The sequence below is a fragment of the Pithys albifrons genome, chromosome 7 (assembly GCF_047495875.1).
Source record: "Pithys albifrons albifrons isolate INPA30051 chromosome 7, PitAlb_v1, whole genome shotgun sequence".
Classification (NCBI taxonomy): domain Eukaryota; kingdom Metazoa; phylum Chordata; class Aves; order Passeriformes; family Thamnophilidae; genus Pithys; species Pithys albifrons.
The window spans coordinates 32,729,745-32,742,432 of NC_092464.1; the positions used below are offsets into that span (position 1 = coordinate 32,729,745).

Genomic DNA, 12,688 nt, shown 5'->3' on the forward strand with positions numbered 1-12,688 from the left:
GCTGCCTAACAAGTTAGCACAGCACAGAGCTGGTTACAGTGCAGGAATGACCCTTCCTCTGAAATCTGGAAATGGCAAATCATCCTTGATTTTCTTGACCACTTGGTCTGTTCAGCCTGGAGGAGAGGAGACTGAGGAGAGACCTCATTGTGGTCTGTAACTTCCTCATGAGAGGAAGCAGCAGGCAGGTACCAATCTTCATTCCCATGACCAGTGACAGGACTTGAGGTTATGACATGAAGTTGCGTATGAGGAGGTTTAGAATGAATATTAGGAGAAAGTTTTTTACTCAAAGGGTGGTTGGGCAATGACCAGGCTCCCCAAGGAAGTGGTCAAGCCTGACAGAGTTCAAAAAGCGTTTGGACAATGCTCTCAGGCACATGGTGTTACTCTTGGGGTGTACTACACAGGGCAGACTCGATGATCCTAACGGGTCCCTTCCAAATCAGCATATTCTATGATTCTATGATCCCTTGAAATTTATGCTTGCTCAGCTATTCCCCTGGCCCACGTTCTCAAGTCATGGTGCCAAACAAATAGCTGCTTTCAGGATGTATCCCCAAGAAAACCTGCGTGGTTTTTGGCTCCAGAATGCCACAGGTCAGGGGAAGCTCAAAACCGAACTGCGGTTCGGGGGCACCAGGGCGGAGGTTCGGGGACACCCCTGGGGCGGTTCGGGGACACCCCGGGGGCGGTTCGGGGGCACCAGGGCAGAGGTTCGGGGGCACCAGGGCGGAGGTTCGGGGACACCCCGGAGGCGGTTCGGAGGCGGTTCGGGGGCACCCCGGGGGCGGCTCGGGGACACCCCGGGGGCGGTTCGGGGGCAACCCGGGGGCGGCTCCGCAACCCTCCGTCAGCTCCGCCCCCTCCCGGCAGCCCCGGCCTTCGCCGCCGCTGTCCGAGCGACGGCTGAGTGCGCCAATGAGATGAGGGGGCGGTGCCGTCGTCCGCCAATCGCTGCGCGGCGCGGCGCGGCGGGCGGGGCGGTCGGCTCGGCATGTGGCGGGCGCTGTCGGGGGCGCGGCGGCTGCTGAGGCCGGTCGGGGCCGCGGCCGGGGGTACCCCGCGGGCGGCGCCGCCACCCCGGGCCCCCTCGGCTTCCCGCGTGGGCTGCGCGGCGGCCGGAGTCGGAGCCGGAGCCGCGGAGCTGGAGACGGCGGTGGAGCGGCGCCAGGCGGCAGGTAGGGCCCAGGCCCGGCGGCGGCGGAGCGAAATGTGACGCCTCGGGAAGAAGGGGCTGCTCAGGACGCGTGGAATCGTGTCTGCATCTGAGGGAGGATCCCTGCGGTGTCCCAGTGCGGTGGGATCGGCCTCACCTCGGCTGCGACCGCGAGTTTCGGGGTCATGGCATCAGCGCTGGGCCAGTATTGCCTCCCGAGCCCTGCTGGAAAGTGAGGAGTCGCGACTGGCGTGGATGCAGCGTGTGTGTAGGATACCGACTGGAGCTTCTGCGGGGGTGGTGGTGCCGAACCGGCGGTGCTTTGGGGATGTGCACTCGCTGTCTCCCTGTTAGGTAGCGGGCTGGGCCGCAGTAGCTGTTCTGGGAATCTTCTCCAGCCTGGATCTTACCGTGACGATCAGTGTGCCAAACCATGCCGGGGCTTGCTAAGGCCATTGGTTCTCCAAGGAGGCACTGGAGATTCCACATGTGGCTACAGGCAAATATTTAACTTTTGTAAGCACTGCGTCTGGAGGAGCTGTGGCCATCACTAATTTTCTGCATGTGTGACCTCAGCAAAAAGTTGAAAGTCCCTGAGGTCAAAGGCTTCCATTTACAGAGATCTGATCCAATTTCATATTCTGGTTCATGCATATTATAATTGTATGTAGTTATTGTTCTTTTGTTTGGCTTTTTCGTTATATTGGGAAATACAAAATTTGGGTTTGTGCTGATGCTCAATCTGCACTAACATTCACGATATAGTGGCAGACTTGCATTGCTGGCAGATTGAAATTATGGTTTAAGTGTGCATACAAATTGCATCTACCTAATTAGTCCAAATTAGGAATAAACTGATTTCTTGGTGTGAACACAGGGTAGTTGCACTGATTTACTGGTTTGCTTAAACTGTTGAAGGACTAAATCTGAGCCTACAGTATCATAATCCTCTGCAGCAAAGCAGGCTAGGCAAAAAGACAAAAGAAGTGGCTTAACTCCTTGTGCAAATAAAAAATACCTTCACACTGCATCTCGTCAGCTCCGTTTTCAATATATTGATTTCACCTACTTAAGATTCTAGAATAATTTCATCATGTGTATTATCACAGGTCTGTTGAAATACATTGTTCTGAAGTTGTTTCAATTTTATATGTCATTTTAATGATGTCTGTTGGAATACTTATATTTCATGCATCTTAGTTGACAAGAATCTGATGATATCAGTGACTTTTTAGTTCTAATAACAAGAAATAAGTAAGTCAGCAAACACCAAAGTTCCATTTATGTAACTGTTATATCTAGTGATACAGTGTTGCTTACTGGAGTACTGTTTAGTTCTCAGCTTTGGTTTTAAAAATTATTTTGAAAAATCTGCAGTTCATGGTTCTTTGTCAGTATCAAACCAAACTCTGTAATGAGTGACTAGCTTAGGTTATAATTCAGTTAATGGCTATTTTATGACTTCTTAAATGGTTGATTTTTGCAATTAAAAACATAAATTGCCACTGTATGATTTTTTCCATCTGCTCCAGATACTGTTCTTCAAAAGTTCAACATTGACTTTGTTGTAGCACTGCTGAGGCAAGAAAATGCTAAAGACATCTGTGTCATCCAGCCACCTCCAGAAATAAAATACTGTGATTATTTTATAATTGTGAGCGGGTCTTCAACACGACATCTCCATGCAATGGCACATTACATGCTGAAAATGGTAAGACAGTTCTTGCTGCTTTCTCTGTGTTTTGAGGAATGGTTTTAAATGTTGTGAATTTCCTCAGGGTTGCATGTATAAGGGTGTACCAGGTAAGATGAAACTGATTACGTTATGTCATTTAGTCCCAAATACATCTAGCAACTGACTGTGCTTTTTCCCTTTTACAGTACTGTACAAAATGGAGGTAATATGTTTTAAAAACAGACCTCTCTGGATGTAGAACAGTGATGACATCAGCAGAGTTTGGTGGCTAGAACAAGAGTGATGTGAAATGGTGACGACAACCTGTGTCCACTTTTATCTTTGTCCAGCAAGCATCATAGCTATTCCCAGTCACTCAGAATAGCTTAATCTGACTATTCTCAAACCCTAATTGCTAAAATTTCTAGGTTCTCAGGTATATTGTAAGGTTGGAAAAAAGATGGCATTTTAAGAGGCACAGGATACCCTCCTGGGCTTACTAAAGTAAACTGCTATTAACAGTCACTCTGCTGTGTATGTGCAGGTGGAAAGGAAAAGCAGCAGCAGCCATCCTTGCATAGAAATCCTGCACTGTTTAGCTCTGGTGGAAAGTGAACTTTTCAGTATAGAAATAGAAGTCAGAATAAAAACACAAGTAGAGCTTAGGGATGAGGACAGACTTCAGAGAGGGAGAAACTTTATGACCAGAAAAGAGCTATGTGACTGTTAAAAAACACAGCATGAGGATTACAACCAGCTCCCATCTCAATCAGCTCTCTATACTCAGCCTGGAGTTTGCCTTCTCTTCAGTCACGTTCTTTCCCTTCCTGACCCCAGTTTTCCTTTGGCTCTTGGTTTTACTTTCTTTTTTCCAGTCCCACTGGTTTCAGCTGTGACACTTGAGAGGAAAAGGAGAGAGGGAGGGACAATTTTGTTTTTCAGTGCCTTTCTAAACAGGTTAGGGTAGTTTCTTGTGTTCTTTGCAGGAACTGAGGCATCTTTGCAAACTAAAATTTTGCCTTAAACTGGAAGTTGCATTAATGTTATTTGAATGTACTAAATCTTCTGTTGCTTGTATAACTTAAAACAACTTAAATCAACAGCTTTCCATCTCCCCCAGACCAGGAGAGATCAGTGAGTACCACCCACCCTGCAAAAACATGGCTGTGCTTCATGGCTGCACCCTCTGCTGGCTGTAAAAGCAGCGATTTTGTGAGGGCAGCGTCTCTGGGGAGACATGGTGCCCTCCTGGGCCTGCTGAGCAACCCGAAAGCCTGCCCAAGTACACGGAAGTGGCTGAGCTTCTCTCACAATGAAAGTTTTCTAGGCAAAAAGTAAGCTGAACCTTAAATGTAAAGCAGAGCAGGTGCTCAGGAATATTGCCAGGCAGCTGATGAGCTTTAGCATTACCGTGCCTGAAACCTTATGTTGATTGCGTGATTTAGTCACAGTAAAACACAGAAGTGCTCAAGGTAGCATGAGATCTTCTTGCTTTGTTTCCAGTAGCTCGTAAATGCCAAAGTCTCAACTATGGCTTACCCATTCCCATCTGGTTTCATGTTAGAGGAAAAAGCTCACACTTAATATAATCTTCATCTTACACAGTCTCTGAAGATGAGGCATGGAACTTATTGCAGAAATTAGCCTTTGCAACCTGATGATAGCAGTGCACACAGGGCTTTTAGCATTTTAAGCTGACTTTCAAAGCGTCTTTGACAATTACCTGGCTTTGAAGGTATCTCACAAGGCACCTTAAAGAAAGGAAGGTAGAACTAGTTCCAAGTTACATTTTGAAAGTAACTAACTCAGAGCTAGTTACATTTTGGAAGTTCTCCATGCTGGTTTGCAAACTTGGGTCACTATCCAGCATTGTGTGAAACAACCAGGAACGGTTGCATTTTGTGATAATTGCATTCCCAGTGAAGTGGGACTCATTTGCCAGCCAGCCATGCTCGTATGTGCTATTTTGTGTTTTGTCTTCCACGGCAGAAAGACCTTTTACTGATGCTTCTTGTAGAGAAACAAGGGCAGATCTGAAAGTGACCATGCTTAAATTTCTAGCTGTCAAATTTCCTTAGCTCTCGTGAGTGCTTGGGTTCCTTTAGTACTGGGTGGGGAGAGCTAAGCTTGTCAAGCTGGCATCTACAAAAGTCACCTTGTGTTCTGTAGGGAACTGCCCTCTTTCCCTTGCTGAGTGTGTGCTTTGAGCTGTCCCCTCTCCTCTCTCACAGCAGCTGGAAACCTGTGTGCTGGTCGTACTTTCCCCAGCTTGCGGTTAGTGGTGAGAGGGTGCACTTGAGACAGGAGGTTTATTTGAAGGCCTTCCTCATTGCACAGGACAAAACTTGGTTTTGCCCCACTCCTTTCTGTCTGAGAAGAGGATAAGCTTCCATTTCTGCATCCTTAACTAGCCAATACGAAACATCAGGGAAAGGTGTTGGAAGGGAAGTAAAGCTTGGTGATAGTGGCAGCTCCAGGGACCCAGTAACTGAAAGACTATTGTGATGCTAAGCAGTTGTATTCAGTATTCATCTTGATAAAATATGGATACCCACAAAATTTGTGGATAACTGTATGGGAATTTAGAGTGCTAGGATTCCAGATTTGATACTAAATCCCATTGAGAAATCTGTACTTATTTTCCAGTACTGCAAATGGAGGGAGGTTTGTGGAGACCCCAGAACCAACATGAAGTTTTTGTAAGCTTTATAAAATCTCAGCAAAATCTAGCTTCTCTGTGAAGTTTGAGTGCTTTTAAATAAATGCAAAGTACTTAATTTTCTGCCATTACTTTTTTTTCTCAGTACAAGCATCTCAAAGCCAAAAGCGATCCTCATACTCAGATTGAAGGAAAAGAGACAGATGACTGGCTGTGCATTGATTTTGGTAAATATGTATGAATCTGTTAAGTACAAAGTTCTGCATGAACTTTTTGTTGACAGAAGTATCTCACCATGAACCCTGCTTGCTGTGAAGAGTTTGCAATACTCTCTTGTTTTGGAATTCCAATTGTTGTTTGAGCTCATTAAGATGTTAAGTGATTGTTCACTAAATATCTTTGGCACTGAGAAGAAAGCAGTAACTACTCTTTAGTGGCTAGAACACATCTTAATAAATTGAAGATAAAGAGTAGTGGAAAAGAAAAAGCTACTTCAGTCAATTTTCTCAGGTTTCTGTAATCCCTATTTGGTTGAGTGCTCACTGTACACTGCCTGAGTAGTGAACTATTGAACAGACTTTTTACTGCCCGGATCATATACCATGACATGGGGTGAAACATCAGTCCTGAGAAACTGAGTTTAATTCTTTGTTCTACAAGTGTGAAACTGCTTGTTCTAGAATGTTACCCTCTAACTTGATGTTTTGGCCTAAAAGAGAGGTTAAGAGTGAGGAGCACTTAAACAGTGATGTTAAGCCTTGATTACTTAACTGTCATAATAACTGACAGTAATAACTGAAAACCAACCAAAATTTAAGGGCAAAACTAGAAAAAAGTGCATTAGCTGAGCACTGGAATTAACATTCTCTGCTGTTGTTTGCACAGAATTAATGAAAATGTCTAAAAAAACCTTAACACATCAAAATTTGGACCTATTTCATTATATTATTCCCACTTTGTGGGCCTCTCTGAAGTAAAATTCCTTTTGACTTATGGAAGTCATAACTTCTTTGGTCTGGAGTCTTGTGATAGTGTCTTGTTCTGAAGTATTGTGCCTCATTCTTGTGACTGCAGTCTTTGAGTCTTTCAAAGGACTGACTAGTTCCAGACACTGAGAACTGGAGGCAGCAACTTAAAAAGAGACCTCCATCAGCTGACCTGTTTTATTGAATCAGAATGGAGGTGGAAAACTTGAACTCTGTGCAGCTGAAGGTGTATTAGTGCTTTGCAGTTCACATTAATTTATTGTGAATTTCTGTTCTGCACAGGTAACATAGTGGTGCATTTCATGCTGCCAGAGACACGAGAGGTTTACGAGTTGGAGAAGTTGTGGACACTTGGTTCCTACGATGACCAGGTGGCACAGATGACTCCACAGTCCCTGCCAGAAGACTTTATATTTGGACTGACTCCTAACAGCAGTGATGATCTTGAGACAAGAACTTAATGCAGCTGCTGGGTGGAAGGAGAATGAGTGTGCCTTCACAGATTTGAGAAAGGCATACAGTCTTGGGAACTGACTGAGCAGTCAGTACAGTATCCGTACAAAACTGTATTTATTGAATGTGCCTAAGTAAAATTTTAAACAAGCTAAAAGAAGTGTTCAGAATCATAGAATCATCACAGCTGGAAAAGAACTTTAAGATCAAGTCCAACTCTAAAATGTCAATGAAGGAATCCTATCAGAGCTTCATGGGGGAGCCACTGTCCCACTGAAGTTTGAAGTGAGAAGAGTGGGCCAAAGACAGCTGCCCAAGCTACTTACCCTGAAACTCATGCTCATCTTCTAGAGGAACTGTTTTTCTAGTATCTTTGAAAGACTTGCCTGTAGTGGCAGTGCAAAACAGACTTGAATGCTGCAAGCAAAAACTGTGAAGTAGTACAGTTGAAATGACACTTCTTGCATTAAGCTGTTTGCGTCTGGTCACAATAAAGCAAGTCATGGTGAAGTCAGACTTGAAGTGGGTCAGAAAACAGACTGGTTTTACTGAGAACATAAAAGCCAAGAGCAGCAGGGACAAATAAATGTGCTTTGAGTTAACAGAACAGTAAGTCAGTTTTTCAGCCAAGGCCAATCTGGTTTTAATAATAATAAACCCAAACTGAAGCACTTCAATTAGTTGTTTTCAGTTCAAACATTCAGCCCATTCCCCATGTGCAGTTGGCTCCTCCCTCTAGATTTTTTCTCACCTGCTTTCTGAGAAGGGACACTGGGGCAACACACTGGCAGTGTAAACCTCCAGCTCTTTGAAATAGGCAAAAAAAATTTTATAGGAAGTCCATGGTCCCTGAGCATTACTTGCTGCTAATGGACTGTTGGGCTCTTCCAGAAATTATCACACCGCATGTTTGTAATCAGATTGCTGCATGCTCTGCTAATTAGTTAGAAGAGCTTCAAGGTGGTAAGAAACTTGTCTATGGAAGACAAGATGTTTTTCTCCTCTACAGGGCAGGATTTTCATCACTGGATTAGGATCTCTTCCTTCTGGAGAAATTTGATTTGCTATGCTTTAGGAAGCAGAAACAGGAGATCCTGAGGGCAATTCGCTTTTTCCCCCTCCATAGCCCCACAAATGACTTCAAGCCCTGTCTATATCTCTGCCCTGCACAGCAGCAGCTATTTGTAATGCTCAAGGTAAGCCTGGTTATTGTACCTGAGGAGTCTGTGTGTGTGTATTTAATTAAAAAAAAACAAACCACCAGAAAACACTTCTCCCTCTGTTTCACAGCACATTTTCTTGCTCTGCTTATCCTGTTTTTTTCTGGAATGACTGCCACCAAGTTCACCTGCTCTTTGATACAAGGCAGCAGATAGTTCTGCAATTACGCAAAGGGCATTTATTAAATGTAGTTAAAATACACAGATAAAACATCTTTGCCTACAAAAAAAGGTATTGGTGTTAAGTCTGACTGCAGAGAAAGACTTTCAAAATGATTCATGATAACTTCTCAAAAGTAATCACATGGGGGGAAGCTAACCTTGGCTGTCTTACAGCCCGATGGGTTCTAAATCAGGCATTTCCTCCTAGGAGGAATGTGTAGGAGTAACTGACTCATTCCCTGAAACCATTTGCCTTTTACTGCTGCCGAGGATCAGAAATGCTAGATGGGGAGCGGCAGATTCAGCAAACATTACACGATTTTACAAACCCACATTTAGTAATCAGAACCACATACAGTATCCTGGCTCAGAGAAAACACTAAGAAAAGGAGCACCTAGAAAACACTAAGATAGGGAACAGCTTCCATGCAAACAGGTTAGTACTCTTAGAGGTGAAAAGGCGTAATAGTCTGGAAGACAAGACAAAAAATAGAGGAAACAAAAACAATAAAAAAGTGTAACTGACTTTACTGCTAAAGCATATTGTGAAAAGGAGTTCTGTGAATGTCCACTGGCTGCTATTAAAAAATCAGGACTGCCAGCCCAGGAAAAGAATTTTGTCCTTGACCATTTAACAAAAGCATCAATGGCCTGTGCTGAGCTTCTGCAATGCCCCTGCCAGGTTGCTTGCCTGCCTTGGTGAGACTTTGGCCTGATACTTATAAAAACTAGGACTTAGGAATTAACCAAGACAGTCTGGATGATTACTGCTGTGCAACACTAAATCCATTTTGTAAAGAAAACTTTTGGGAATTATTGCACAAGCTGTTCAGTATTTTTATTTTACACAGAAATAACTTGACCCATGGAACTGAGATAAGTCTACAGGGTCATCATTCAGTCCTCTTGTACAGAGGTTTGGGTCTGTGCAAGATCCCTTGATGCTGGTATGAACAGGAGAAATCAAAGTGAAACTTCTCTCATTATTTCTCTGTTTTCCTGCACTGCATTTGAGTAACTTCATTTTCAAGCACTGTTTGTGTCCATCAGTTGAGCTAACTTCTCTGTTAACAGCCCAACTTCAGTGCTTTCTCCACAATTTTTCATGTTTGTTTTCATTTTTGTTTAAAACTCTAGTACCATATCAAGCCCCGGCTGTCTTGCACAGCACACATTCTCCATTTAATGGGAACTATTACAAAGAGCGCATGCCTCGAAAATTGCAGCTTAGGAATAAAAGCTCTGAAAGGTTAGAAGCAAATAAAAATGTCATGATTAAGCAAATGCTTAAAACAGGAGGTGAGCTGTCATAAATGCACCCACAATATAGTACAGAGCAAGGCTTAACTTCTTATGTTGCTCAAATGGCAGGATGCTGGTTCTGAGAAGATAGCTCCATATCAACATGTTAAAATGAGTTTAGGGTGCCCTGTGAAATGAAATACTCTATGCAGTGTCTTCTACAGACATGATTTCTCCAACTCCCTCTTTCTGCTGATTGGCCCTAGGCAATGAACTGTGAAGACAAGTAGGAGGGTGCAAGAGTTTGGAAAACAAGTTGGGTTTTCCACTCCTCTGAAGAAACAAAGAATTGTGTAATTCATGGTGTTCCCTTCATTCCCCAAACCCTTCCTTTCATTCTGAAGCTTTCAGTTAAACATCTAGTCTTATTTCTATTCCAAATAATGTTAACCAGAATCTAAATGCGTTGTCATGCCACCTCACTGGCAAGTGTGTGTGTTTGGGTGGTCATGCTTGGAGTGACATACAAGTTGCTAGCACCTTTTCTTGCTAGTGTGAGTTGTTCTGCCTATCCAGCCTTCTAGGGCTGCGTTCATTACACAGCTTCATCATGCCAAAATGCCACAGTAAAGACTGGGTAAAAAACTGCCAAAACTACATTTCACATCTCACTTCAAACCTGTTAAAAGATTCCTTCGTGTTTGCCCTGGGTCACGACTGACAAGTCCACATCCCTTCCACATCAAAATCAGCCTAAGAGAACTGCACAAGGCAATCCATGAACTATAGGTTGTACTACAGACTGTATGGCATTGTTAGATGGGAGAAATGAATTTTAAGCCACAGAAGTCAACTGCTTGTGTTGGGAAGTGCAAGCATTGTAACGTGGCTGTCCTAGCAGATATGGAATACCTGTAGGTGACTCCTCATCCTTATCTGGTTGTTATGGACAGAAAACCAACATGATCAAAGCACCGCAAATACTTGGAACAGTCTGTCCCTATGCCTCATTAATTTAAAAAAACACCACACAACTTTATCTGATGATAGGAGTTAAACTCTTTATTCCATTCAGAGGCATCTGGCAAGTAGAGCTGCATTGGGGGGCACATTACAGATGAAAAATGATCCATACTTGGTGGATATTGAAATCATTTACAGTATTTACTTTCTAGCTATTCCCAAATACTCCAAATTACCAAGTCTCAATTGAAAAGAAAAACATGAATTACCATATTAAGTCTAGAACTTTAAGAGATGACAGTATTTAAATCAGCAGATGTAAATGCAGCGCCTATCTGCAAAGTAACTTTTTAATGGAAAATAATGAAATCCTTCTCAAATGTTAAGAAAGGAACGTCAGACTGACTTAAGCCTCAACAAAAATTAAAATGCTATGTACTTTTCATACTTAAGTAATTTTAAATTCATTGTAAGAAAAAAATTATCCTAAAGGCTAGATGAAGGTCACTGTCAAAAAAGGAAAAGAAACTCATTTTTCTTTGCTAAAACTAAAACATAAGTTTGTGGTTTTTAAACCAATTAGTAAAGAAGAGATGCAGGAAAAACACTTCAGACCATTTTCAAAATTATCTAATCTGTACAACAATGATCTTTGGGAAAATTATCTAGTCTATGTAGTAATGCCTCTATTTCAACATGAACCTAAGAGGTAGATAACAAAACGATGAAACAAATGTTTTTTGCTCACTGTGCCCCTCAAATCAGTGCAGCATGGTGATTCTGATCATCTCATGCACAAAAAAAAAATCACAAAAAAGGTTCAGAGGTAATAGCATGGCTCTGTCGACCACACACACACAGGCGCGCACGCGCACACACACACACACAGCAGTCTTTATGCACCATGTGTTGCCACATTTTTTTTCTTAAACTGAGGTAGACTGAAGTTTATTGTAGAAACTTGAATGTGTCACTATTACCACAATCATCATTCAAATTATATTTGGAAATTAAAAAATTTGGTAACTTTCCTGTTATCCCTGCCTTTTGACATTTTTTGTTCTTTTCTAATGGTCAGTTGCAGAACGTGCATAAATCCTGCTGCATCTATTATAAGCCAGGCTAAAGAGGTTGTTGTTTTGTTTTTTTTTCTTGTAATCATTTTTTAAACCTTCAAAGTGGCTTAGTGTGGCCCATAATGGCGGCTGGATATGTAAACTTAGCCTTTCATTATCTTTCAATGTGGTCAAACACTGTTTGACCTTCCCCCATCATGGTAACTGAAAGCAGTAAGATGTGATCTGCAGACAGCAAAGACCCTCCTGGCCTCAAATATGCTCTAGCAGATCAAGTGTTCTATCAAACTGAAGATGAAGCTTGCTCTTTGAACAAAATGGCAAAGTCCAAATGGGCTGCAAATGGTTAAATGTAGCATTATTAGGTAGTGATGGTCAAAGGCACAAAGGGTTCATGCATTCAATCAAGTAGCACAAAAAAAAAATTCAGCCTCTTGCAGCCTTCTAAATTTTTCCCCCAACCCCAGCCTCTTGCCATCACTTCCTTGTCCTGTTCCCAAAAAAGTACCGTCACAAACTTTTTCATCCCATCTTAAAAGAAAACTAAACGGCATTGCTGCTATCAGAATGTTGGCATCATTCACTATCTTTTGAACATTCACTGAATTTTTTTTTTTAAACAAATGATGGTGTTGAAGCCCTCAGGAAATCTGAGGCTGTGTTTTTTTTACCCACCTTACTCCTAATCAGCCAGCAGCTAGAAGTGCTCTACTATAATTTTCCCCGATAAGTCTGTAGTACTCCTGGCTGGTGGCTGATCAAATTTTAATTTTTTTTTAAAAAAATAAAATGCTCAAGAACTATTAGCTTTATAAAGTATACAAAATACCAAAAAAAAAAAGCAAAAAAGGAACAATTTCTCATTGAGGTACTAAATGCCTGAGGTAGTTTAGTAAAATGCATATTTATCTTTTTATGCCCTGGCCAACACCATTCAACACTTCCCTTAGGTTATTCATGGCAGTGTTATGTAAAAATGCAACCAAATTCTTTTTAAAAAATGCCACTTGTTTCAACATTGGGACTAACACTTAAACTCTTGTCAATACCCGTGCTCTAACCCAAGCCCACCCGCGATCCCACCCTCCAAATA

General features: G+C 42.5%; 1 protein-coding gene across 1 annotated transcript; it reads left to right on the plus strand.

Annotated features, from left to right (window-relative positions):
• The first annotated feature begins 959 nt into the window (after positions 1–959).
• Positions 960–7,609, plus strand: MALSU1 (mitochondrial assembly of ribosomal large subunit 1). Its single transcript, XM_071560925.1, has 4 exons — positions 960–1,181; positions 2,692–2,870; positions 5,639–5,720; positions 6,762–7,609. Exons 1-4 carry the CDS (start codon positions 998–1,000, stop codon positions 6,938–6,940), a joined length of 624 nt encoding a protein of 207 aa, XP_071417026.1. The 5' UTR covers positions 960–997; the 3' UTR covers positions 6,941–7,609.
• Positions 7,610–12,688: the final 5,079 nt, after the last annotated feature.

Coding starts and splice junctions, on each gene's coding strand:
- MALSU1 (XM_071560925.1), top strand. CDS start 998: ATGTGGCGGGCGCTGTCGGGGGCGCGGCGGCTGCTGAGGCCGGTCGGG. Junction 1,182..2,691: donor GGAGCGGCGCCAGGCGGCAG/GTAGGGCCCAGG, acceptor CATCTGCTCCAG/ATACTGTTCTTCAAAAGTTC. Junction 2,871..5,638: donor CACATTACATGCTGAAAATG/GTAAGACAGTTC, acceptor TTTTTTTCTCAG/TACAAGCATCTCAAAGCCAA.